This window comes from Ambystoma mexicanum, chromosome 13, assembly GCF_040938575.1.
Source record: "Ambystoma mexicanum isolate Mex_15411 chromosome 13, UKY_AmexF1_1, whole genome shotgun sequence".
Taxonomy (NCBI): Eukaryota; Metazoa; Chordata; class Amphibia; order Caudata; family Ambystomatidae; genus Ambystoma; species Ambystoma mexicanum.
Window position 1 is genome coordinate 785,713,911 of NC_090938.1, and position 27,988 is coordinate 785,741,898.

Genomic DNA, 27,988 nt, shown 5'->3' on the forward strand with positions numbered 1-27,988 from the left:
GACATGGACGATAGACCTCAGGGTCTAGAGGCTAACCAATCCTCGGTAGATGTCCTGGAGACCCAACTCGACATGCAGATCTAAGAATTGGAGAGAAGAGAAGAAGAGTGCACCCTAAAAATTGACGATTGTGAGAATCGAGTTTGCAACAACCTCAGATTCTTTGGATTCCCAGAAAAAGAGGGGGAGACACAGAGGGACATTGTAGCAGCAATCAACAAAGTCATCAGGAATCTGTTCGAGGAGGAAATGACCACAGAACCAACTATTGACAGGCACACAGAGCTGGCGGTGAGGGTAAGAGCCCTCGCTCTAGTCTGGCATGGTTCCATTACTATGCAGAGAAAGCCAAGATCCTTGACAAAGCAAGGTCAATGGGCCTGATACCGTGGGGGTCCTCCCGCATTGCCATTTACCAAGACCTCTCAACATCCACCCTGTCAAGGCGAACGCTCTCCACTCCATTGACGAAATGGTTGACTGCGAAGGGCGCTAGATATCTCTGGCGGTGTCCCTTCTCCCTGAACTTTGAACATGAGGGGTACAAGTACAACCTGGTGACGGAGGATGACATCAACAGGGATTCCCGAGAACTTATGGGAGAGGCATCAACGGACCTGCCGTCTGCATCTATGGAGGGGGCACAAGGATGAACCACGAAGAACATTTTAGCGAAGTCCAAAAGATCCTCTGACTGGAGGTGATTCAGGGGGTTCTGTAAATACAAGAAGCTTAACCCACCTTCACCCGCTCAGACATAAGGAAGATTCTTGAGCAACACATTAGAAGGGAAATGGAACCCAGCACACTTAACCAGTGTCACCTCTGATGAGAAGAGACTACCCGGTCTTGCTCAGTGCCTCGAGAGCTGGACCGAAAGGGGACGGTGTCTGGGGGTTGGTCTTCCTGTTGTTGTGTTCGGGCGAAAGCCCACTGAAGTGTTGGGGTCGGGGGATAGGGGTTCGGGTTTAGACATGAGTAATGAAATCATTGTTTGCTTGGGGTGCTCTAGGGAGGAGGCTCGAGGTGGCTCAAGGCCCGGGGGCGAAGGGTGGATTGGTGGTCTGGCCTGGTTATTGGTAAAGTAGCTGAATATCTGGGATGGTCCAGACCTGCAGCCACTGTGGAAACTGATGACCTCACTGACATCTTAGACAGTGGGCCGATTAGAGAAGCTGTATTACCATTCCATGCAGCCCTGAGAGTAAGAGTAATGGAAAACTGGTTGAAACCAGATTATATTCCGTCTGTTAATAAGTTATTAACAAAAAAATACAAGACCGCTTCCGTAGATCCGGTGTTTCTGAATGGGCACCCAACGCTGAAGGTTTAGTGGTTCAAGCAGCAACAGCATCTACAAAGGTTGCAGCCTATCCTTCTGCTCCAGCAGATAAGGAAGATAGGAGGATTGACTCTTTAGGTAAAAGAGTGCTTATTGCAAAAATCTGCCAATGCTACCAGTGCATTAGCGAAATACACACATACCCTTTGCGGTGTAGCTGCTTTAGCAGCAGAACACATACCAGAGGAAGAAGAGAGAGGTTTCCTAAGCCTGATACAAGATGGCAAAGATGCCATGAGGCAATCTCTTCAATCTAGTTTAAATACAGTGGACTCGACCAGTAGAGCCATGGCTGCCAGCACAGTACTTAGACGTATGTCTTGGTTAAGGAAATCTGGATTTTTGGCGGATGTTCAGGCATGTCTGCCAGACATGCCGTTTGACTGTACTTCTCTTTTTGGGGAGAAGGCTCATAGCAGTCTAGAAAAACTTCAAGCTTCTAGAGCTGCAGCAAAATCTTTAGGGGAGGCAATAAGACAACCTCAATCTACATGTCAAGGATGGAGAAGTCGTTCTTTTAGTTTCTTCCTCCATATTTAGAGGAAGAGGTCAGTTTCCACAAAGAGGTCAAAGAAGACCCTGTTGTGGAAGAGGTAGAGGAGGAAGGACTCCCTGTTCAGCACCTGCAGAGTTACCCTCAGCTGCAGGTGGAGCAGCAACATGACTCCTTCAACCACAGAACTGTGGTAGGGGGCAGACTGTCTTACCATGTCCAGAGTTGGCGAAGCATAACTTCGAATGCATGGGTGTTACAGACAGTAGCAGGCGGATACTGCCTACCATTCCTGAAAAGACCTCCCGATGGCCCCCAAGAACAAAATCAACCTTGGTTCTAGATCCGCTCCTCCAACAGAAGATTTTCACCCTTTTGGAGATAGGTGCGATAGAATTGGTACTTGTAGCAGAGAGGAACCAAGGTTGATACTCTTCTTACTTTCTAATCCCAAAGATGGACGGAGGAGTGCAACCCATCTTGGACTTGAAATGCTGGAACAAGTTCCTCAGGAAGGACAAGTTCAAGATGGCAACTCTTTTGCAAATCCTTCAGGCCCTCCAGCTTCAGGATTGGTTGGTGTCATTGGACCTTCAGGATGCTTACTTTCATGTGCCAATACATCAGAAGCACAGAAAGTACTGGAGGTTTGCGGTTGGCAGTTCTCATTATCAGTTTCGAGTACTGCATTCAGGCTCACCTCCGGCCGAGGATTTTCACCAAGCTTATGGCAGAGATGGCAGCAAGTCTAAGGAGGAGGGGGATTCACATTTCCCCCTACCTGGATGACTGGCTGATCATAGCTGTTTCTCCAGAGCAGTGTCAGGGTCATCTCAGGAGCACCTGCCACCTCCTCAACGAGCTGGGCTTCTCCCTGAACTTCAAGAAGTCCCATTTGACAGCCTCTCAGAAGCTTCAATTTATTGGAGCAGTCCTGGATTCAGCCTCGGGAAAAGCTTTGCCACCCGAGTTAAGGGCTCAACATCTTTTGCAGATGGTCCATAAATGTCAGAGTGCCCAACGTCTTCCGGCCTACAACTTCCTAAGGTTGCTCAGCCTCACGGCATCCTGCAATTTTCTGGTGCCAGAAGCCTGTCTAAGAATGAGATCCCTTCAGTGGGCTCTTGGATCCCGGTGGTCTCAATTCTCCGGCAAAATGATGGACCTTCTCTAGGTCCCGACAAATGTCGCCCAGGATCGCCGGTGGTGGGCTAGCCATGAGAATGTAATGAGAGGTGAACATTTTTGGCAACCATGGCCGGAGACGACAGTTTTGACGGACGCCTCCGTCTCAGGATGGGGAGCGCACATGAGAGAGCTTTCAATAAGCAGACACTGGTCTCAGTCGGAGTCCAGACTCCATCTCAACCTTTTGGAGCTCAGAGCAATCAGACTAGCGCTGATGGCCTTCCTGCCCTCGATACGGGGGGAAAGTGTCCTGATAATGACCGACAACACAGTGGCCATGCATTACCTTAACAAGAGAAGGGGTGTAGGGTCACTGCCCCTGTGCAGAGAGGCAATCTAGCACTGTTTGTGGGCACTAAGAGAAGGAATAACTCTTTTGGCAGTTCATATAGCCGGAGAAAAGAACACAGCGGCGGATGCTCTGAGCAGGCAGAGCACGAGCTGCCACGATTGGGAACTAGCTCAGGAAGTCCTTCAAGAGATCCTCGCCCTTTGGGGAACCCCTCAAGTAGATCTGTTCGAGACCGGTGCCAACCGAAAGTGCGAACTGTACTGCTCAAGGGAATTTCCCCAAAGAGGAACTCTAGGGGATGCGTTCGTAGTGGACTGGGAATTTCCACTACTGTACGCGTTTCCGCCAGTCCCCGTCATTCCTCACATAAAACGGAGGTTGAGGAAGTTCAGGAAAACCAATATCCTCATTACTCCAGATTGGGCCAGGAGAACATGTCACCCGGACCTTCTGAAAATTGACATCTGCCCTTCAATTTGTCTTCCCCAAAGAGAGGACCTACTCTCGCAAGAGGGAGGTCACATTCTTCACCCAGAGATCAGGGTTCTCAACCTTCATGCCTGGTATCTGAAAGGGTGAGATATATGGATTGGGATATGATATGATATGATAGTTTATTTATATAGTGCCTATACACAATGTGTTTCAAAGGGCTTCAAGGCAAGGGAGGGAACAAGTGAAAATACAGTTACATTCTTACAGGCCATGCACAGTAAGGATGTGAAATTAACTATCGCACTCGGCCTGACGACATTTGAGATAGTGCAAGAGCTAATACATAGATAAGGAAGGGAGGGGGAGAGTGGGAAGCAAATGGAAACAGACAGGCGACTACGGTACTAGGCCTAACAACATTTCTGGTAGAGCCAGAGAAAATCAAAAAGGTTAGTGAGAGGGGTACAGAAAGGGAGGCTCGGAACAAAACAAGAGACTATCGTACTAGAGGCCTGATGACATTTCAGATAGTGCTAAAGGGGGGGGGGACAAGTAAGGGAGGGGACAGAAAGGTTGCTATGATACTAGGTCCAGGGACAATTCTGATAAAGTAAGTGCATAGAATAAAGTAAGGGGAGGAGATAGGAAAAGGGAGAAAGGGAGAGGAGGAAAGAACAGAGAGTAAGCAGTCAAAAAGAGTGGAGAAGCAAGAGGGGAGAGCGAATACAATTGCAGAAGTCAGTAGTAACACATTGGGCCTCATTACGACCCTTGCGCTCCCATAATGAAGGAGGCCGGTACAGGACCGTCCCCTTTCATTACGGGAGCGCCGATTACGAGGTTCCCTTTGCAGGACCCTGTAAGGACACCTGGTAAAACCAGGCGTCCTTTCCGGGTCCCACGAGGGATAGAGGGAGGTAATAACGGGCCAGTTCTTATGTGCCCGTTATTACCTCCCTCCCCATTCCCATTGAGCCCTATGGGGGCTCAAATGGGAATGGGGAATGGTTCCTGCAAGGAGGAATTACCGGGTCCTCCTATGTCGGAATGACCCGGTAAGTCCTCATTGCAGGAACCCGGTAAAGGAGCCCGGTTTGGAAGCAGCCATGGTGCTAATAGCACCATTGCTACCTCCAAACTCGTAATGCGGCCCATAATGTTGCAAGCCAGGATACAAGATGAAGATGGGAACAGCATGAATCAGGGCCACCATGAGTACAAGATCCAAAGGAAGTCCAGCATGAGAGTTGAGAAAGGGTGACACACTGTGAATCAATGAAGTCCATAAAAGTCAAATCCAGCATTGGCCACAGGACTGTGATGGTGAAACCAGAATGCATCAGGAAAGACTCCTGCAGAAGTAGGCTGGAGGGGGGAGCAGGGTAGAAGAACCAAGCAAAACAGGCAACACCTGTATGCGAGAAGGGAGGGGGGCACAGGGGGACAAGAGGGGGCATGGCTGGCCTGTGGGGACAGAGGGAGTAAACACATGTTGGTGCATGCTTACCTGCTGTCTGGTCCGAACAGGTCAAAACAGGAATTGCAGAAACAAAGGGGTGATGGCTGGAAGGTTTAGAATGAATCTTAACCTCTGGCATTGCTCTGGGCAACCCTCCAGACCATCGTTCTTCGACTGCCAAGCCATTACAGAAGGGGAAAGACCATATGCAAATCAGGCTTGGTCCTACCACAAAAGGGGCAGTCCAACCCGAACTGCTAGGCCACATCCCTTCTGCACGAGACCACAAGCATCCCCAAACATGTTTCGACCTTGTTGGGCATCATCAGTGAGGAGTAGCTTGGGTCTCTAGGCCCAGCAGGCACGGGACCCCCGTCTGGGCATACCCGTCCCACTCTGGGTGACAAAGCAAAAACAAAGGGGTGATGGCTGGAAGGTTTAGAATGAATCTTAACCTCTGGCATTGCTCTGGGCAACCCTCCAGACCATCGTTCTTCAGCTGCCAAGCCATTACAGAAGGGGAACGACCGTATGCAAATCAGGCTTGGTCCCACCCCACAAGGGGCAGTCCAGCCAGAACTGCTGCTGGGAATTGGCCTTTTCTTCGTCAGCCCTTTGCTTCGGACGCTCGGGTGAGAGACGCCGTTGATCTAAGAGTTAAGAGCATGAAGGAAAAGGCAGGGCTAAGAAGGTGGGTGGTGCTTAGGCCAGGTGACCTAGATCCACTTGCACCTGCTCCCATCTGCAAAGGAAAAGAGGCTGGAGGGCTCCTTAAGTAGGGAAAAAGAGCACCAACCGCGAAGGCACCAGGTGGGATCCACTTTCACCTGCTCCCCACCTGCAAAGGAAAAGAGGCTGGAGAGCTCCTTAAGTAGGGAAAAAGAGCAGCAACCTGGAAGGCGCCAGGTGGGCGGGGCTTGCTAAGTGGGGAAAAAGAGCGGCAACCTGGAAGGCGCCAGGTGGGCGGGGTTAGGCTAGGTGACCTAGATCCACTTTCACCTGCTCCACATCTGCAAAGGAAAAGAGGTTGGAGGGCTCCTTAAGTAGGGAAAAAGAGCAGCAACCAGGAAGGTACCAGGTGGGCGGGGCTTGCTAAGTGGGGAAAAAGAGTGGTAACCTGGAAGGTGCCAAGTGGGCGGCGCTTAGGCCAGGCGACCTAGATCCACTTGCACCTGCTCCCCATCTGCCCAGAGGGACCTTCCGGAAGACGTAATGGAAGTGTTGCTTTCGGCACGAAGACCAGCAACTAAATCTCTGTACCGCTGCCGTTGGAATAGATTTTGCAGCTTTTGCAGGGAAAGAAACTAGATCCTTTCTCATGTAAACTTCCCCAGGTTTTATCTTTCCTACTTCACTTGACCCATTATGGGTTGCAAGTAGCCATGGTGAAGGGCTATTTAGTGACCTTTTCAAATTTCAAAAGATCTCCGGATGAGGGATCACATTTCAAAGTACTGATTGTGACACAATTTCTGAACGGCTTAACAAATGTGTTCCCGCCTGAGCCCCTCATCGTGCCATCATGGGATCTAAACCTGGTACTAAGAGGTCTTATGGGAGCTCCCTTTGAGCCCTTGGATTCGTGCCCTATAATTATACACACCATAAAAACTGCCTTTTTAGTGGCTATCACATCTGCTTGTAGTGTAAGTGAGCTACATGTTTTATCTTCCAAACAACCTTTCACGACCTTCTCCAAAGATAAGGTAGTTTTAAGAGTTAAGTCATCTTTCTTGCCAAGGTTGTGTCAGAATTGCATTTGGCACAACGTATTGCACTACCTTCTTTGTATCCTCCTCCATCTAAGGAGGAAGAGAGACTTCATTGTTTAGACCCAAAGAGGGTTCTAAGTTTCTATATCACAAGGAAGGCAAATATTCACCAAGATGATCAGCTTTTTATTGGTTATGTTGGTCATAGGTTAGGATTAGCTGTCACAAAACAAACCATCTCTAGATGGATTGTGACGTGTATAACTGAGTGTTACTCATTGGCTGCCAAGGATTCACCTGAAGGTCTAAGAGCGTGTTCTACTAGAGGAGAGGCTGCTTCATTGGCTCTTGAATCAGGTGTACCAGTGAGAGACATTTGCAGAACGGCAACATGGAAGTCCCTGCATACATTTGTTAAATTTTAGTGTGTAGATTCTTTTTTTCAGGAGAGGAAGCCAAATTTGGCAAAGCTGTCATTAAATGTAAAGTACATTCTGGGCACACTCTGCCAAACTCCAGCTGCTTTGGGAGTCTATCAAAGAGGAGGAATACATGGGAGGACACAATCCATTCGAAGAACAAGTTACTTACCCCTGGTAAATTTCTTTCGAATGGATGTTCCTCCCATGTATTCCTCATTGCCCTCCCATCCATCCCCTCCTGCCTAGAATTTCTGTGTCTTACACCTTCCTTTCTCGCAACGTCAAGACTATCTCAGCCTGGAACACAGCATGCTTCTTAAGGAGGGGAAAAACGAAGAACTGAGGTAACGGTCAGCACGCGTGCCAATATATATCAGCGTCGACTTCACGTAGGACGCTACGGAGACCGCCGAGGACCAAGATTTGAGGCTTCACGACGCTGGATCCTATGAAAAAAAATTCAAAAGCAAGCTGCAAGCAGACTTGAATATATCAAAGATGAGGAATATGTAGGAGGAACATCCAGTCGAAAGAACATTACCAGAGGTAAGTAACCTGTTCTTCTGTAGTCCAAGATACTTCCTGTGCCTGTCAATCCATCACTTCCTGCCCTTTACTCCTCCTTTTCTTTGGATACTCTGAACTGCACCTACAACTCGAACTGGAACACAATCGCCCACAAACCCATGTCCAACTCGGACGTTCCTTAGACGTTCTCAACTTGCGACGGGGCATGGATACGACTCCTTCGCCGGCCATTCCATGACATCATCATTGCATTTTTTGCGGTCAGCCTTTCTTCTGGTCATCTCCTATCAAACAGAAAGAACACCATTAGGGTGGAGAATTCACTGCCCTACACTCTCCAGTGGGCAAAGATTGGTTATACATACATATATACAGTGCATGTGCTGGGCAGGAAATGAATGCTTGCTTCCGTGTCTTTAATAGAAGACTCCATGTGCAGTATACAGGGGTAATCTTCTTTCTATGTGAAGACCGGAGGCGAACACTATGCTTTTTCAAAGCTTACATTATCGCTGCTGCTAGCGATGCCATTGGCTTAACTTAAAAGTCTTAAAGGCACGGTTGTTGGCCGAATCTGCTGCTTGCAAAATATCTCCCACTGCCACCCCGATCGAGAATGCTTTGGACGCCATAGCTCCTCTCACTGAGTGTGCCCCAAACCTACCCCTGATTGCTGCATGACTTCACGGACCCATCTCGTGATGGTGGATGTGGCTACCGCCTTGTAATGCTTCCTGTGCACTATTAGCAGTTGCGATACGCCCGCCGGACGCAGTTCTGCGGTCTTACACTCATATTCTCGAATAAACTCTGCCACGCAGAGCTGCAGTTTGTCCTCCAGATATGACATGAAATGAAATTATATTTTATTTACATTGCGCTCGTACACAAGTGTTTCAGAGTGCGACCAGGCAAAAAAGACAGGGGAACAAGGGAGAAAAAAAAAACAGAAAAACAGCGGTCTTACTAGGCCCAGTGACATTTAAGAAAGCGCAAGTGCATGGGAATGGAAAATGGGGGGAAAGTGCAAGGAAAGGGGGGGAGTGGAAAGTGCGAAGCAGAGGAGAGAAAACATAAATAAATATAAAATAGAACAAATAATAAATAAGGGCATTAAACCATGGTAGTGCAGCCAGCAAGTGGCAGGTGAAAGTTAGTCAGAAAGGTATATCTGATAAGTGCAGAAGAAACGTGGGAGGGGGACTCTATGGGTACAGATACAGAACCCTAGTGCACTGGTGGCCTGGAGGGTCAGAGATCGACGAGGAGTTAGTCTTCGGCCTCTGAGTGAGAGTGAAGGTAATCCCATCAGGTCCGTACACCTTCCTATATATCTCTAGCGCCTTGACATCTGAAACTCTCCTACAGGATACCAAATATAGCAGCATGGCTAGCTTTCCTGAGAGTTGAGTCAAGGACTTGTTGGGCGGGCAGTCCATTAGAAATCATAGTACTATGCTCACAGCCTACGTCTGACTGTATTTTGGGCTAGGGGGAACTCTAAATCGAGCTCCTCTCATGCGCCTTACTATTGCTGGGTGATGCCCTACCGGAGCACCGTCCACTTGCACGTGTCCTGCAGATATTGCCGACCGATATATCCCCATGGTCCTGAAAGATTTCCTTCTTCCATTAGGGTAGCTAGGAAGTTAAGGATTGCTACTACAGGGGCAGAAACCGGAGGAAAACTCCTCCCTTCGCACCATGATGACCACTTGCCCCAAGCCGCATCATAGCTCTTCCAAGTGGAGGGTGCTCACGAGTCCGTGATGAGCACTGCAACTTGTTCCGAAATTCCCTGCTGAGACCATCTTTGTCTGATACCTTGCATGCCACCAGTGGGAGTGTTCCCTTCACCCTCCCTCAGAGGATGAAATTACCCAGTTGGATCCGTGAGCAGGTGTTAGGATGGGAGAATCTGCGGGAAAGTTCCATCAGAGCTTGGGTTATGGGGCTCCCGTTTGCTTCGCCATAACTCCACAACTCCATGATGACTAGTCTTTGCACTATCGTGTTATTCTGATTGAGAGAAAAAGGCAAGAAGGATCTGAGCCCGACGGAGAGAGATACTAGGGGCGAGAGGCAATCGCCCAAGGCAGAAGACCAGTGGACAAACTTATTTATTTGATTTATTTGTTATTTGCACCAAGAGTAATAAACCCGTGAACATTTTGTCGACAAGAGTGAACCCGGCCGAGGGTTGTCTGCAGTAGGAATTGAGGGAGGCCCAAGTTGTGAGAAGGATCTGAGCCCGACGGAGGGACATCCAAGGGGCAAAGAGCAGTCGCCCAAGGTACAAGAGTACCGAAGGAACCTTTTGTTTGTTTGTCGTTGTGAAGTTGCAGGCCTTCTAAGGAAAAAGACTTTGTCAGGAAAGAAACTTAGCCTCTGAAGGTTTTGATATCGTTGAACCATAACTGTGAACCTCGTGCTGACGAGGCCCAGGAGTATGCTGTGCTCAGAAGTCCCGCCTTGTCCTGTGCTTCAAACATGGGGAAGGGATACCCAGCCATACCATCCTGATTTATCCTGTAAATAAGCGCTGTAGGTTTTTTTTAGTGTGAAGCCAGACCGATATATAAGCCTGACCGTGGATCTCGTATTGGAGACTCATTTGTTTATTATATTTTCGTGGTATTGACATCAAGAAAAACCCAAGGATGTTTGGCTGCACTACTCATGTCCCCTTTTTGGGATCAACTTAACTGTTAAATGTATGTGTTTGTCACGCTCTGTGAAGCATGTGCACTTTTCTTTGGCTAAAAAAGACACTATTGCACTGTAAATAATATTTGTGATGAAATGAATTTACATTGAAATATTGTGCACTGTTTTTTAATGGAATTGTGTTATTAGATACATTTTATACTCATTTTCATAAATAGTGATGTGTGTGGAGAATACATTGAAACAATAGGTATTGTCCAACCTGATTTAAGCTTATTATATAAGAAATGATTGGACAGTGAGCTACATACATGCGTGACAGGGCATGGTTGCCTGCCCCACAGTTGTTGATTTTTGCTTTAGTGTTCCCCTTATAGAGGGGGAGGTGTCCTTTCTACGGATAAAATGAGGGGTGACCCATTATGCGATGACCTGATACAATATTTACATTGAGTAATATGTTTTATCGATGTCTGTTGAATTGTGGGTATTAAGATTAGAATCACAGCGCTGTGACTGGTAAAAAGGCATTGTTATTGTGGGAAGTCAAAGCACAGCCACATACACCATCTCTAGAGCAAGGGCCTCTGGGTGGACATCTCCATGAGACAGAGAGAGAGGGGAGGGAGCAGAGGGAGCAGAGAGATAGTGTGTGTGGGTGGGTGTGGGTGTCAGTGAGCTAGTATGTTGAAAGGCAGCCTTCTGGTGTCAATTGCCATCTCTTTGTTCTTATGCACAGGGCAAGACCTTAATCGCAGATGACCTCATTTATGCCTATTTCGGCAGCAAGGTGTCGCCAAAACGGTTCCGTAGTGCCATCATAGATGTGGTGAACGCCAATGCGGCCATGGACTTCCAGAACACCACGCGCAATGACCCCCCACTTCACTTTGACTCTGAGAACATCTGGACAGCAAACCGGTTGCTGTTGGACACAAGAAAGGGCATTGTGCAGGATGTGCACGCCGAGCATTACGAGGCAGCGAGGGAGAAACTGGGGAAGCTGCTACACTCCCTGCAGGTGAGCTGTCCACTGTGTGTGATGATATGGGAGGGGTCTGTCATACAGCCCGATGGGCCAACACTCACTCCAAACTGAGCTCTCCAGTTCTGCATTTAGATACCAGGCTTAACCTGCCCCAGTATTACAGCCCCAGGGGCTCTGCACTCACTATAATACTAAGCTCTTGGTTTCACAGTGTAACACATGTATTGAACCCACACTGGCTCACACTGATGTATTCTCTTCTAGTACTGTGGGCTTGTGTGTCGCATACTCATTGATACCCAACCAAGCCTTCCTAGTACTACAGCTTCATGGGCCCGACCCTTACTCTAATACTAAGCAGCGCTATCCCCGGTAGTACAGTGCCAGCCACCTACCCACAGACTCCCTGACACCAAGCTGTTCTCGCAACAGCCCTACGGCCTTGTGGGAATCGCAATCAATTACTCCAAGCTGCACACTACTGAGTACTTCACCTTGGTAGGCCACACACTCACACACATCAAGGCAGAGCCTGAAACCAAAGCTGTCCAGACCCTCCCCCTGCTGAAGAAGCTACTGCCGACCCTGATGACCTTGGTAACTATCACCCAACAACCCTTCATTGAAGGAAACCATTATCCTCCGACTGCAAGAAGACATCATCCACAGCAACCTTCAAGCCTATCGGTCGGGCTTCTGAGTCAGATGCAACCCTGAAACTTCCACCATACAGAACATCAACTACGCATCTTGCATGAGAGAGACCAACCTCTCTGCCGTATTGAACACTAGCGCCCACAAAGTACTACTCCACACCCAGTCCAGCTGCACGGGATTCAGCACCTAAGTCCTTTGCTGGTTTGACCTCTACATCACCACTTGACCACAGCTTGTCCAGACTTGATGAGTTGTGGCTGGCCTCCAGATCCCCCCGCTACCCGATCCAGTCATGTACAACCCATATGTGGAGCCACAGGGGGTACTCCTCTCCAACCTCACCATCAAAACTCACCAGCCTGCTGAAGACACTCAACACCACCTAAAGGCAAGTGCATTCACAAGCTGAAACAATTCTCTTCCTTGGTCAAGTCTAGATGCTGAATGCCTGCTTGAAACTGAACACAAGTAAGAATGTGTTCCTCCTCCTGGTGCCAAACGTACCCAAGTACAGAACTGGCTGACAGAGATGGAACTCAATGCCCTCCCACCCCCATTATCTCTGATGCAGAGTACCTCGGCTTCACAATCGACCTCTCCTTCAAGGCACACATTGCAAAGAATGAGTAGATAGCCCGGTGTACCAGCTCTCACTTCTCGGCAGTAAGGCGCCCTGTATCTCCATCTCTGACACCAGAACTATCACCCAGGTCCTGGAGATTCCAAACCTGGCTGGTGGCAATGCTCTCCTCGCATGTGTTCCATTTTCTCCCCTGGCCTGCTCAAAGCAGGCCTGCACACTACAGCCAACTCCATCTCAAGACCAATGCCATTCAACCTCATCACCCCACAGTCAAGGAAGTACCAGCATTAAGAGGCACCACCCACACTAACCAGGGGCCTTTTGAGAAACCAGTAATCTGTGGACTCCTGAAGAAGTCCTTCTATGTGTCAGGAAACATGTGAACCGAAGACTGTTTGGAATATGACTGTTTGGATTATTACGGATTCATGTGGACTTCTGACCAGTTACTCCCTAAATAAATTGCTTTATTGAATGCCTTTCTGCATCTTAATGAACAATACTGTTGCCTGTATGATAGATTTAGGCACCATTGTATCAGATTAACTATTGCAACTACTTTTGACATTTAGGGTATCTCCCCTCAACAATGAGCTTTACACAGGCCATATCTTTAATTTAAAATCAATATAGTCACAATTGCAGATGGGGTGGAGGGGGTGGGCTGTAAAAATATGCATCACAAACAAACTTCAAATCTTTTCCCCACTGCAGAGCCTTTGCTCTCTGTTCTTGCAAACTGCATTGAAGGAAATTCACTGGCTCCCCTAACAAGCCTGCATCACCATAACGACAGCCTATGTCACCTACAGAGCACTGATGATCAAAAAGCTGGCCTACCTGGCAAAGAAATACAATCTCTTTGGAGGCCCATGCGATGCCAGGAGCCAGGATTCATACCCAAGAAATGCAGCAAGGGGCAGCAAGCGTTTTTCCACCACATTCTCACTCTATAGAACAACATATCCTTGACATCAGGCTTGCTGCCACCCATTTCAGGGTGGAACTGGAGATCCTCAATGAACGTTGTACTAACTGCAACTGGTTCTTACAACGTAACCCCCTTCCATAGCCCTCACCTTCACTTCTGCACTCTAGATAGGTCTGTGCTATATACATCAGCCAGATTAAGGCATATACGCCACCTGACTGCTCTCCAAGCACAACAGATGTGCGAATCCCAGTCACTGACACATAACAAAACTCTCCCAGTCCCACATACTCAAGAGACCCCCCTGTCATTGACACAAACCAAGCTCTCCCAGCAGCAAAGACTTGGGAGTCCCACCCCCAGTCATTGACACCAAACCAAGCCCTCCCAGAAGCACAGACTTGTGAGTCCCACCCCCAGTCATTGACACAAACCAATCTTTCCCAGCAGCACAGACTTGTGAGCCCCACCCACAGTCATTGACACCAACCAAGTTCTCCCAGCAGCACAGACTTGTGAGTCCCACCCACAGTCATTGACACCAACCAAGCTCTCCCAGCAGCAAAGACTTGTGAGTCCCACCCACAGTCATTGACACCAAACCAAGCCCTCCCAGCAGCACAGTCTTGTGAGCCCCACCCACATTCATTGACACCAAACCGAGCCCTCCCAGCAGCAGACTTGTGAGTCCCACCCTCAGTCACCAAACGAGCCCTCCCAGCAGCACAGACTTGTGAGTCTCACTCACAGTCACCAAACCAAGCTCTCCCAGCAGCACAGACTTTTGAGTCCCACCCACAGCCATTGACGCCAAACCGAGCCCTCCCAGCAGCACAGACTTGTGAGCCCAACCCACAGCCATTGACGCCAAACCGAGCCCTCCCAGCAGCACAGACTTGTGAGACCCACCCACAGTCATTGACGCCAAACAGAGCCCTCCCAGCAGCACAGACTTGTGAGACCCACCCACAGTCATTGACGCCAAACGGAGCCCTCCCAGCAGCACAGACGTGTGAGCCCCACCCACAGTCATTGACGCCAAACGGAGCCCTCCCAGCAGCACAGACTTGTGAGCCCCGCCCACCGTCATTGACGCCAAACAGAGCCCTCCCAGCTGCACACTTGTGAGCCCCACCCACAGTTATTGACGCCAAATGGAGCCCTCCTAGCAGCACAGACTTGTGAGACCCACCCACAGTCATTGACGCCAAACGGAGCCCTCCCAGCAGCACAGACGTGTGAGCCCCACCCACAGTCATTGACGCCAAACGGAGCCCTCCCAGCAGCACAGACTTGTGAGCCCCGCCCACCGTCATTGACGCCAAACAGAGCCCTCCCAGCTGCACACTTGTGAGCCCCACCCACAGTTATTGACGCCAAATGGAGCCCTCCTAGCAGCACAGACTTGTGAGACCCACCCACAGTCATTGACGCCAAACGGAGCCCTCCCAGCAGCACAGACGTGTGAGCCCCACCCACAGTCATTGACGCCAAACGGAGCCCTCCCAGCAGCACAGACTTGTGAGCCCCGCCCACCGTCATTGACGCCAAACAGAGCCCTCCCAGCTGCACACTTGTGAACCCCACCCACCGTCATTGACGCCAAACAGAGCCCTCCCAGCAGCACAGACTTGTGAGCCCCACCCACAACAGTCATTGACACCAAACGGAGCCCTCCCAGCAGCACAGACTTGTGAGTCCCACCCACAGTCATTGACACCAAATGGAGACCTCCCAGCAGCACAGACTTGTGAGTCCCACCCACAGTCATTGACACCAAACGAGCCCTCCCAGCAGCACAGACTTGTGAGCCCCACCCGCAGTCATTGACACCAAACGGAGCCCTCCCAGCAGCACAGACTTGTGAGCCCCACCCGCAGTCATTGACACCAAACGGAGCCCTCCCAGCAGCACAGACGTATGAGTCCCACCCGCAGTCATTGACAGCAAACCAAGCTCTCCACCTACTACAGATTCATGGACCCCCCCATCTCCCCGGGAACACCTGGCTGAGATCTTCGCAGCAGCGCAGTCTTCTTGGGCTCGCATTCGCGGACACCAAGTGGACCTCTTTTCTGTAAAACAGCCTCATGTGCCCCATGCATGCAGACCCTGAACTCCGCTCATTGAGTCCTGGGGCTGCACGGCCTTCACATTTACTGACAGTAAGCTGAGCCTTACAGCACTGCATTGGCCTGGCCCTGCACTCACCGGCACAGCTGTTGCCATGATTTGCATCCTTCGAGCCAGGCTTTGTGGCGCCACTTTACCTGGAAGCTGCGCATTCATATTCCAGGCTGGTATTGTGTGTGCAACGCCTGTGAAGGATATATTCATGCATATCACTCAATGCAGAAATCTCAAGCCGTGCAGATGCTATTTGAAGAAATGAACCAGGTTAGGGTCGAGCAACCTGGCAGTTTTAGAGTGCTGCTACAGACAGGCAAGTGAGAGCCTTAGCTTTGAAACCTCTCCTCTTTGGTAGCTTGGCCTCAAGTGAAGTAGGCTCACTTGGACGGGTGCATCTGAGCAGACACAGACTGGGACAGGGAGTGCAGGCTCATTGGGATCCTTGCAAGAGCTACAGAAGAGCGACCAGGGGAAGAACACAACACCAGGGACACCTCTCTCTTTCCTCTCGCTTTCCCACCACCAGCAACTTGCCCTTTCTTCACCTTCTGCAGGATTTCTACAGTCACAGTAACTGGGTGGAGATGGGATACCGCAAGGTGCACCCAGAGATCCTGACGCCGGGAAAAGATGTCTCCTCCATCGCTGAAGGTATGAGAGCCACTTATTGCTCTGCGAGGGAGGTGGGCCTAGGGCTGCAATGCTGACAGGACAAGTGCCACCTTGAGTAACTCCAGCCCTGGCATGAGCTGGCCACGCTTTCCCCGAGTCTCCTACAGAAGTGATGCAGGCTGGTGCATAGGCAGAGGAATATAGTGAGGGAAGCATGGGGGGGTTGGTAGCACAATATGGGCACCCAGCATCTTCTGCTAAGAGTGAGAAAAATGCTTTCAGGTTTTCAGTGAAAAAACCGGGGTTGTACCCTTTGCTGCAGTTGGGTATGAGTATAGTGTTTTTGTACTTCTTGGGGTGGAGGAGTGAAGGGGGCATGTCTTGACCTCTAACAGTGCATACATTCCATTCAATCCATCCTGTACAAATGCACAGGAACGTCCCCACAGTCCAGTACATGTATCCTGTTCAACCCAGCCTGTAGAAATGCACAGGAACCTAGCTACAGTGCATGCATCCCGTTTAATCCATCATGTGCAAATGCACAGTAAACTCCACACACTACAGTGCATGCATCCCGTTTAATCCATCCTGTACAAATGCACAGGAAGGTCCCCACAATCCACTACATGTATCCTGTTCAATCCATCCTTTACAAATGCACAGGAATTTACCCCCAATCCAGTACATGTATCCTGTTCAATCTATCCCGTACAAATGCACAGGAATGTCCCCCCAATCCACTACATGTATCCAGTTCAATCCATCCTTTACAAATGCACAGGAACGTCCCCACAGTACATTGCATGCATCCCGTTTAATCCATCCTGTACAAATGCACAGGAACGTCCCCACAGTACATTGCATGCATCCCGTTTAATCCATCCTGTACAAATGCACAGGAAGGTCCCCACAATCCAGTAGATGTATCCTGTTCAATCCATCCCTTACAAATGCACAGGAATGTCCCCCCAATCCACTACATGTATCCTGTTCAATCCATCCTTTACAAATGCACAGGAATGTCTCCACAATCCAGTACATGTATCCTGTTCAGTCTATCCCGTACAAATGCACAGGAATGTCCCCCCAATCCACTACATGTATCCTGTTCAATCCATCCTTTACAAATGCACAGGAATGTCCCCCCAATCCAGTAGATGTATCCTGTTCAATCCATCCTTTACAAATGCACAGGAATGTCCCCCCAATCCACTACATGTATCCTGTTCAATCCATCCTTTACAAATGCACAGGAACGTCCCCACAGTACATTGCATGCATCCCGTTTAATCCATCCTGTACAAATGCACAGGAACGTCCCCACAGTACATTGCATGCATCCTGTTTAATCCATCCTGTACAAATGCACAGGAAGGTCCCCACAATCCACTACATGTATCCTGTTCAATCCATCCTGTACAAATGCACAGGAATTTACCCCCTATCCAGTAGATGTATCCTGTTCAATCTATCCCGTACAAATGCACAGGAATGTCCCCCCAATCCACTACATGTATCCTGTTCAATCCATCCTTTACAAATGCACAGGAATGTCCCCCCAATCCAGTAGATGTATCCTGTTCAATCCATCCTTTACAAATGCACAGGAATGTCCCCCCAATCCACTACATGTATCCTGTTCAATCCATTCTTTACAAATGCACAGGAATGTCCCCCCAATCCGCTACATGTATCCTGTTCAATCCATCCTTTACAAATGCACAGGAACGTCTCCACAATCCAGTACATGTATCCTGTTCAATCTATCCCGTACAAATGCACAGGAATGTCCCCTCAATCCACCACATGTATCCTGTTCAATCCATCCTTTACAAATGCACAGGAACGTCCCCACAGTACATTGCATGCATCCCGTTTAATCCATCCTGTACAAATGCACAGGAACGTCCCCACAGTACATTGCATGCATCCCGTTTAATCCATCCTGTACAAATGCACAGGAACGTCCCCACAGTACATTGCATGCATCCCGTTTAATCCATCCTGTACAAATGCACAGGAAGGTGCCCACAATTTACTACATGTATCCTGTTCAATCCATCCTTTACAAATGCACAGGAACGTCTCCACAATCCAGTACATGTATCCTGTTCAATCTATCCCGTACAAATGCACAGGAATGTCCCCCAATCCACTACATGTATCCTGTTCAATCCATCCTTTACAAATGCACAGGAACGTCTCCACAATCCAGTAGATGTATCCTGTTAAATCTATCCCGTACAAATGCACAGGAATGTCCCCCCAATCCACTACATGTATCCTGTTCAATCCATCCTTTACAAATGCACAGGAACGTCTCCACAATCCACTACATGTATCCTGTTCAATCCACCCTTTACAAATGCACAGGAATGTCCCCCCAATCCCGTAGATGTATCCTGTTCAATCCATCCTTTACAAATGCACAGGAATGTCTCCCCAATCCAGTAGATGTATCCTGTTCAATCCATCCTTTACAAATGCACAGGAATGTCTCCCCAATCCAGTAGATGTATCCTGTTCAATCCATCCTTTACAAATGCACAGGAATGTCCCCCAATCCACTACATGTATCCTGTTCAATCCATCCTTTACAAATGCACAGGAATGTCCCCCCAATCCAGTACATGTATCCTGTTCAATCTATCCCGTACAAATGCACAGGAATGTCCCCCCAATCCACTACATGTATCCTGTTCAATCCATCCTTTACAAATGCACAGGAATGTCCCCCCAATCCAGTAGATGTATCCTGTTCAATCTATCCCGTACAAATGCACAGGAATGTCCCCCCAATCCACTACATGTATCCTGTTCAATCCATTCTTTACAGATGCACAGGAACGTCCCCCCAATCCAGTACATGTATCCTGTTCAATCCATCCTGTACAAATGCACAGGAACGTCTCCCCAATCCAGTACATGTATCCTGTTCAATCCATCCTGTACAAATGCACAGGAACGTCTCCCCAACCAGTACATGTATCCTGTTCAATCCATCCTGTACAAATGCACAGGAACTTCCCCACACTCCAGTGAATGTATCCTGTTCAATCCAGCTTGTGATAATTCACAGGAACCTCTCCACGGTACAAACAGTGCATGCACATCAGCTTTCAAAGGTCCCCTAACTACACCGTGATGAGGGGGCGCGGGTGGGGTGTTAGTGATCTCATCTGTACTAGGCAGCAGGCAGAGCCACCTGATCCAAAGTGTAAGCCTGGCATCTTCTACAGTCTCAGGATACATTTGCAGTCCGTAGGGAGAAACCTTGCTTCTACCAGTGCGCGATAGATCTGTCGTGGATCAGCGTAAACATGGTAGCAGGCAGCTCTCAGAGTGTGGTTTGAATCCTCCATTGGCCATAGGTGCACTATGGAAATGCAGTTACTTTTGAACGACTTGCAGGAGTATAGGGGGGAGGCTTTATAAGATATGCTTGATGGCCACGGACAGACTGACACTGCTCAAGTCTCTTCTCATGGCTGTTGGCCTGCTTCCCAAACTGATGGAGAGCGTATGCTGTTGGATAAATGATGGGTCTACACCTGATGGGAGAGAGTATTTGGTTTGGTATAAGGGAGAGCTGAGACTTGGAGTGACAGTCTATGGATAAAATAGATCTGCATCTAAATACTTTGGTTAGAAGCAGTTTGTGAGGAATACATCTGATTTGAGTTTCGTGAACATGTGGTAATGTACGTTTGGAGTATTGGCCTTCCTGGTATGCTGTGAGGTCCCTTTTAACCTGCATGACTTTGTGTGATTTCAGCAAACGTGCCAACCTGCACAGATTGTGGTGAATGGACCTGCAAGGACAACATCCTGGAGAGCTTCAACAAGAGGAAACTGCTGACGACAGGGTATTTTGGCACTGAGCAGGAGAAACCTCAGGGTAAGCAGCCACAAAGACCTCAACAACATGAAGCGGGTGGAGGGCTGGTGGCTACAATAAAGGAACGCACAAGGCATTCAAAACACACCAGAGAAGGCCGAAGACAGGGTCTTGGCAGTGCGGAGTGGAAAAAAGTGAGAAATTACTAAAGAAAAATAGCTGGGCAGTTATAGCATAGAAGCAATTAATTCCCTTGGTAGGCAGGGCCAAAGGCCTCAGCAGGTTGGGCGAAGGAGGGGTACGAATGTTGATGAGGAGCTGGATGGGAAGTTGTAGTATGTAAAGCCTAGGGAAGGCAGCAGTTGAGGAACATGACCTACTACAGTATTGGGGTGAATTTCAATGGTCTAGGTATAATAGCACATATCTGAAGAAACCCCTGGTTTGGCAAAGGGGAAATTGATTCAAAGTGTTAGAATGAAAGGTAGCGTTTTGTCTTTGGGAATTGGCTGTAGCGAATGACTATTGCTTCATGGAGCCAGACCATTTGCAGAAACGTGTGGGAGAAGAGTGCAAGGTGGATACAGTGCACTGGCTATTAATGTACACAGCTATAGAACATTAGCATTCTGGGACAGATTCCTAGAATCCACAAGGCAGAGGCAATGTGAGAGACTTAACATAGTGAAGTGGTCGCAAGGACATGATCGGTGTGGTGTGAGAATGAGGGCCTCCATGTATTGGGGGAACTAGGCCCTCGACAGGGTGGAGTGTGATAAAGGGAACTATCAGGTTTGAACCGAAGTGAGGGGGGTCAGTGGAGCAGAAACTCAACAGGCTATCGATAAAGGCACTCAGCAGGGTGAAGTGGGAATGAGGATCTTGACAGGGCGGGGTGGAAGCAGCAGTACGGAGAAGACATGATGGACCATCAGTGGTGCAGACACGAGAGACTCAGCAGATTAACTGGGGTGAAAAGGAACTTGATAAGGTAGTGTGGGAATTGCGCCTTCAACTTGTGAAGTGGCAATGCGGGTCCATAAATGGCTGTCTGGCGATTCATGGGCCTGAATAATACTGCACAGAGCAGATGAATGCCCGGGATGGGTGAGGGATCTTTACAGGGAGTGTAAGAGAGAATCAGTTGAGAGTGCTGAGTATTCCGATGCCTCATCCACATATCATGGGTATGTTCTGGAGAGAGGAATGAAACCGTGTACAGTGGAAATGAGTCTAACGGGTTGATAGGGTCCTATCCACTGTGCATGCCACTCAAAGTTCTAGTGCAAAGAATAAGTATGAGTCCTTGATTTATCAAGCTCTGTATTTAATACAACATTTTCACAGTGTGGTCTTGTTGTGCTTTGTCTTGCCAACACGTGTTTCAACCTTAACAGTTTCAGGTCTTCATCAGGGTTTAGCACATTCTTAATCTGGTACAACCACCACTATCTTCAAGTTCATCTTCAAATTGTTAATCTTCTGTAGTCATTAACTACCCTCCCATATGGTGTTCCAAATCATATGTCCGTTAAACGACTTCCATTTCTTATATTCTGTAGCACACTCCTGTTAGGGTTTAAAAGCTTTCCTTTCAGTGTTCCATTTCATGCCTACGGTGGAAATGAGGATGACAGGTGATGTAAGAAAATTGAATTTCAAAGCATAGAGCCTGGATTATGTTGCGGTAGGTTGAGGGCAAGCTAGTAGACAGAGTAGAGTGGTGTGGAAAAGCAATTATGATGAACGTCGAGACAATGGGCCCTAAAGCAAAGGGCCAGAGAGATTCTGGATAGGTGCTGCTAGTGAATTGGCAGCATGGAATGTGGCAAAGAGCCAGAGTTCATGCAAATTCTGGCATGTTGTATTAAAGCATCGAGCAAGAAAACGGCAAGGTAGGTGAAGTGAGAGTCTGAATAAGTTGGTGAGTAGAGCGAGGATATGAACAATGAAATGGAAGGCTAGATTCATAAGGGCAGATAAGGGATGTGGTGGATGAGACAGAGGGAAGAGACGATAAAAGTCGGAGATCTGGGTTCTTATAGGCTGAGAATTCTCTGGCAGATGACTGATTAGACTTAGGTGAGTGAGGAGATTTGGGGATGTTGGACAAGAGCTTGGAAGGCATGCATGCACAATCCTACTTAGTTGTGAGTCAGTGAGTGATCCAACAGGCTGAACAAATCATGTTCCAAAATGATGGTTAACCAGAATAGTTTTCAGGCAATTCCTAGAAAATTTGATAGTTTCCCAGGGATAAGAGTTTCTGCAATCTGGCCTCCCGATTACTAGCACCTTTCCCGTCTTTCAGAAAGTGCACGTCACAGTCCCATTATTCATCATCCTTTATGCCACATCCCGCCTTGGCAGCAGTGAGTGCATTCGCCGGTTTCATCTTCCGCTTTGTTTGTTTTCTTCTGGTTCTAGCCAGAACTGTCCTTTGGGATGAGGGGTTGTTAGTTGAGGTCTTGTCAGTGACATACTTGAGTTTAATGGTTTGTAGTGTACGCACTTCTCTTTTAAAAAGCTGCATTATCAGTGGAGAGGTTGAACTTGTACCCGCACTAGTGATACCTTCATCATGAGGCCAAGAATTAAATTTGACATGGAAACCCAACTAACCTTTAGAGCTGATCGGTCTGAGAGAGGCTAGGAATTCACAGGACATTCCATTTTCCATTTGCTTTAACACACTACCTCTTTTCTTTGCCCAACAGGAAAATGCAGCCACGGGGGATACTTTGATGAGAGCACCCACCGTAATCCCAGAGGAGGCATCAATAAAGACAGCCATTCCCCGGTCTTCTCCCCTCACCACTACCTTCACGGCGATGCAGCCAAGCTGGCCCAGGAAGCCTCGATCAAGTTCCTGCGTGAACTCTGGAAGGACTTGAAGGACAAGCACTTTATGAGGTGATTACTGTGCCTTGACCCTTGTGAACATTCTGATGTGTGTACCAGCAGTGTTCTCTGCTCGTTTGTAGCCCTAGAACAAAGGTCAAAGTGAAAATTAAGTGAACAGGTTGTTCCAGTCCTAGCCTAAGGAAGAAGTGATCTAGAGCCCGAGTGCCCCGGTCTACAACAGTTCATTTTCAGGGGACTGCCCAGAATGAATCATACACAGTCACTCACAGTTACTTTGTCCCCACACTCCACGGATGCTTCTGGGAACGTTGCTGGTGAGCATTGGCCCTCCCGGTGTTGTCTGCTTAGTTCTCTTTATCCTGGGTGACTTTCTAGGCTGAAGTCAATACTGAAGAAATTGAGTCTCTTTTATGCCTGTCCCTGGTATCTGCTCTGCTTCCTGATTGGCTGGTGTGGTCGGGGCAGAGGAGTTACCTGCAGTGATCATATTGAGAGCGAGGCTTTGTAGTTCATGACTCAGTGGAGGACTTTAAAAAGGGCAGTGGCTATTTTGAATCCTTGCCAAGGGGCCTGGAAGTTTGATGAGAAAAGGGTCTACTGCACGCACTAGCCCCATTGCACAAATATCTGCTACAACAGCAGCGCGGATCCAGCTGGCATCAGTGCAGCTGCAGCAATACGCTATGGCTCAGGAAGGGGGTTGGGTGAGGTCAGGAGGGATTCTGGGAGTCTGTGCACGTCTCCAGCTCTGGTTCCCTCCCCCTCAATGCATTGCAGTGCTTCATTTCTACTAAGATGCAATGCTGTTGGGGGTGGAGAGGATCGTGGTCTGAAAGTCTGCCGAGTTCTCTAGCCCTGGCTCCCCCTCCTTAATGCACTGCAGCCCTGAAGGTCCGGGAGGAGCCTGCGGAGGATGGGGAGGGTCTCAATCTGAGGGGCTGCAGAGGTCTGTAGTGAAAGGCTAACTTCTCTGTGTGAAGAGAAGGAGCGGAAGAGAGTGTTGGTGTGTGTGAAACAGAAGAGATAAAGACGCCCAGGTGGGAGAGAGAGGGCACAAGAGGGCGACAGGCAGAGAGGGAGGGACAGAGACAGAGGCAGACCCCCATCTGTATGCATACTATGCAATCTCCACTCCAATGCTGGTTCCCAGGCCTTCCTTTATGTATGTTCCTGGGCTTTGCTTACTAGTGCGGTGAGCCGGCATGCACCTGCCCGGAGGAATACCAAGATTTGTGTCTCTCTTCTTCCCAGGACTGCTGCTACTGGCTGTTCTCGATTTCCTCTGGTTCCCTATTGGCCGCTAAGAGCAGGAGAGCTTCTGGTCACATTTCGAATGGCAATCCATGCTCGCTTTAATTCTCTCTTTCTAAAGCCGGGTGCCGCCATAGCGATCTTTGGGCATGGACCGCATTGCCCAGGGTCAATCTATGCTCTTAAGTTTTTCTCACATGTAAGTTGTTGGGAGCTAGGAGTGCCTCTAACAACAAGGTCAGAAATGGGAGAGATCTTCTGGGGTTGGCACCACTTATTGGGTGGCCTTCAGTGTCCCTAGGTTCCCTCTCACTCCACTTCCCAGCCTCGCCAATAGGTCTCTATCACATTTCCTACCAGTCCATCTGTCAGGTCATACCACACAACTCACTGACACTAAAACCTGCACGGGGCACTACCTTGGTTGCCCCAAAGGTAGTGTCTCTCTAGGTCGTCCTGCTTCAGCAAACTGAGCCACAGAGTTCATCTAGTCTGCAAAAGTGTCTTAGTGAATCACTACCCAGCCGCCCACTAGAGGGAGGGAGCACATGACCCTCCACATTAAGGAAGCCTAATTCCTGGGACATGTTTTCGATCCTCCCTCACCTAAAACCAATCTTCTCACCTCTGTCTCCAGCCGCATTCTCCCCAGGAATCTAACTGTTAATTCCCAAATGTCAAATGCTATTGTTCTGTCACCTTATGTGATTGGTCCAGTCAGCTGTCAATCCTCTGTCTCTTATCAGTGGGTCCTCCCCTCTGAAACTAACCTCTGGAGCAGGAAACATCCAGAAGACTGCAGGAGACTCTCTTCTGTACAACAACTCAATGTTGGGTTTTACCTTATTTGTAATAAAAAGTTAATCTATTGCTGAGGATGACTCTCCGCCACAGTCTTGCTTCTGTGAATGTTTTCAGCTGTATTACTTTTCTTGTGACTGAAAGCAAGATGGAGAGCCCAGCCTTCACACTTTGATACTGTGTGTGGCACAAGGGACCCTTCCAGGTCGAAGACTAGAGCATGCCTTTCATCCACTTCAAGAGACTGATCCAAAGTGAAGCAAACTCTTCAGCGGGAGGACCCAATCTAGGGAAAGATCACCGTAAGGTAATGGGTGATGGGCTTGGACACTACCCATGTTCATACCCCTAACAAGTATAACTTTGAATATAACTTCTGAGACTTTTTCTACACACAGACTTGCAAAAACCAAGACCCATAACAAGATTTACAAAACTATTTCTGAACGCTCTCTCTGTTAACCCTTGGTAAGAAAGGCCAATCAACTATTTACAGAAAAGCATTCATCATAGACAAAGTGATTTACACCGCCCACCAGTAAGACTCCATCCATGGAAATCTACCAAAAACCACCATTGACGGACACCACTGTTGAGGGCATCCATTCTGTCAACAGCTCTATCTTCTGGGCTCTCGTCCACTGGATCACCAACAGATAACCTGCCTACTCTCCAACTACCTGAACAATCGAGATCCCATCAACCAAAATTACAGTTTCACCCATCATAGAACTGACAAATGTACCCAAGGTTTTTGGAACACTAGTATGATACACCTTCCTCTGAAGACAAAATTTGGTGATCATATCCAAAAATACCACCTATACGGGAAACTACAAAAGCACAAGATAAACTAGAACAAGTGGTTGAAGAAGTTGTGGATGATCCTTTGGTACATTCTCTAATGGAATCCATACAGAGAATAACGAGAGAATCATTTGGGCCAAATATGCATCACCCTAGCCAATTTGTTAGAATAATATTGGGACAATCACATCTGCCTTTATCCATCCAAACTTCTCCTGAAATAGCTTGCTGTCTTTCTGTGTTAAGCAAAACAAAAGAGGTGATTGCTGGAAGGTTTAGAATTAATCTTAACCTCTGGCGTTGCTCTGGGCAACCCTCCTTTTACTTTACTTTAAAAAATGTATACCATGCGAGCCATGGACCCGTAGGCATTAGGGTTCAACAGGACAACAAAAGAAGCAATACGAAGCTCCACAAACAAGGACAAATTATGTAATAATGATACAAGAGGGGCTTTTCTTATTAAGCAAACAGCAGAGTCTTCAGCTTTCTTTTAAAGATATCAATTGATTCAATACCTCTTAACTCTAGAGGGAGGTCATTCCATTCTCTAGGAGCCGCAACACAGAAGGCTCCCTTAGCAGCCTTTACAGTCCTACACCTGGGGATCATCAAAAGATCCAGATTACTAAATCTTAATGATCTTCCATGAGTTTTGTTGGATAAAAGCACCTGTAAATATGTGGGCATTCTTCCCTCCCTACATTTCTGGGTAATTACCAGTAGTCAAAAGAGGATTCTTGCCTCAAAAGGTAACCAGCGAAGAGCTTGTCTTGCTGCTGAGACATATGGGCTCATTACAAGGATGGCGGAGAACCATGGCGCTATTAGCGCCATGGTTCATGCCGGTAAAATACTGGCACCGCCTTGGCGGAAAGGGGAATTACCGCCCCATTCCAAGGTTGGCGGGGCGGTAATTCCCCCTTCCACCATTGCCCTTCCCCATTCCCATTTTTGCCCCATAGGGCATAATGGGAATTGGGAAGGTGCTAATTACGGTACCGCAAATTGCGGTACCGTAATTAGCTCCCTGGGTCGCTTTGCGGGTTGGTTTTTAACACCTGCAAAAAGCAGGTGTTAAATCCCCCAACCCGCAAAGGGACCTCGTAGTAAGGCGGTAAGGATTTACCGGTACCAGTATTTTACCGGTACCGGTAAATCCTTACCCCCATCTGTGTAATGAGGCCCATAGTCTCTCCGATTGAGACCCATGACCACTCTTACAGCTCATTTCTGGATTACTTGTAGCTTCGAGAAGACTGGAGCAGTAATCAAGTTTAGCTCTTATAATCGCTCTTGAAATAGTCTCTGCATTTGCCTGAGAGATGAAGGGTCTTAGGTGGGCTAACAATTTGATATAGAATGCACACGACAATATCAGACTACCCACATGAGATTTCATGCTGAGATGCTGGTCAAAAATGACCCCTAGTGTTTTAACCTTAAGAGGGGTTATTTTAATCATTCCTATGTGAAAACACTCATAAACTGGACCCAATTTCTGTATCATGTGTGGCGAACCTACAACCAGCAGTTCCGTTGTTTCCTTGTTTAATGCAAGCCTATTGTGAACCATCCAGGTCTCAATCAAGAAAACATTTTATTGATCAATGCCTCATCTAGATCATGATTACGGGAGAGAGGGATGACCACCTGTGTATCGTCAGCGTAGTTTGTGAACATCACTCCCTCATGGGCTAGTATGGCAAATAAAAGAGACAGTAAAAATACTGTATAGACAAGGCAAGGTACATGAGCCCTGTGGTACACCAAAACCTATATCTATAGGCCTAGCTTCTGCTTCTTTATAAAAAAAAACTGCTTTCCCGATTACAGAGAAAGGAGGCGATCCATTGGGCTACTTATGGTGAAATGTTTGCGACATCCGCAAACCTGGTGGACATGATGGAGTGGTTCACCAGGTCAAAGGCAGCCGAAAGATCCAACAGATTCTGTAGAGAAGCTTCCTTTTTATCCATTTGAT

General features: G+C 48.1%; 1 protein-coding gene across 4 annotated transcripts in view; it reads left to right on the plus strand.

Annotated features, from left to right (window-relative positions):
- Nucleotides 1–27,988, plus strand: part of VWA7 (von Willebrand factor A domain containing 7) — a 255,716-nt gene that overhangs the window by 140,190 nt on the left and 87,538 nt on the right. For all 4 annotated transcript variants that reach the window (XM_069635146.1, XM_069635145.1, XM_069635143.1 and 1 more), the window contains exons 3-6: nucleotides 11,278–11,559; nucleotides 16,382–16,478; nucleotides 20,218–20,340; nucleotides 22,998–23,193. In XM_069635146.1, the coding sequence (XP_069491247.1) occupies nucleotides 11,278–11,559; nucleotides 16,382–16,478; nucleotides 20,218–20,340; nucleotides 22,998–23,193 (698 nt within the window). The remainder of the gene's footprint in view (nucleotides 1–11,277; nucleotides 11,560–16,381; nucleotides 16,479–20,217; nucleotides 20,341–22,997; nucleotides 23,194–27,988) is intronic.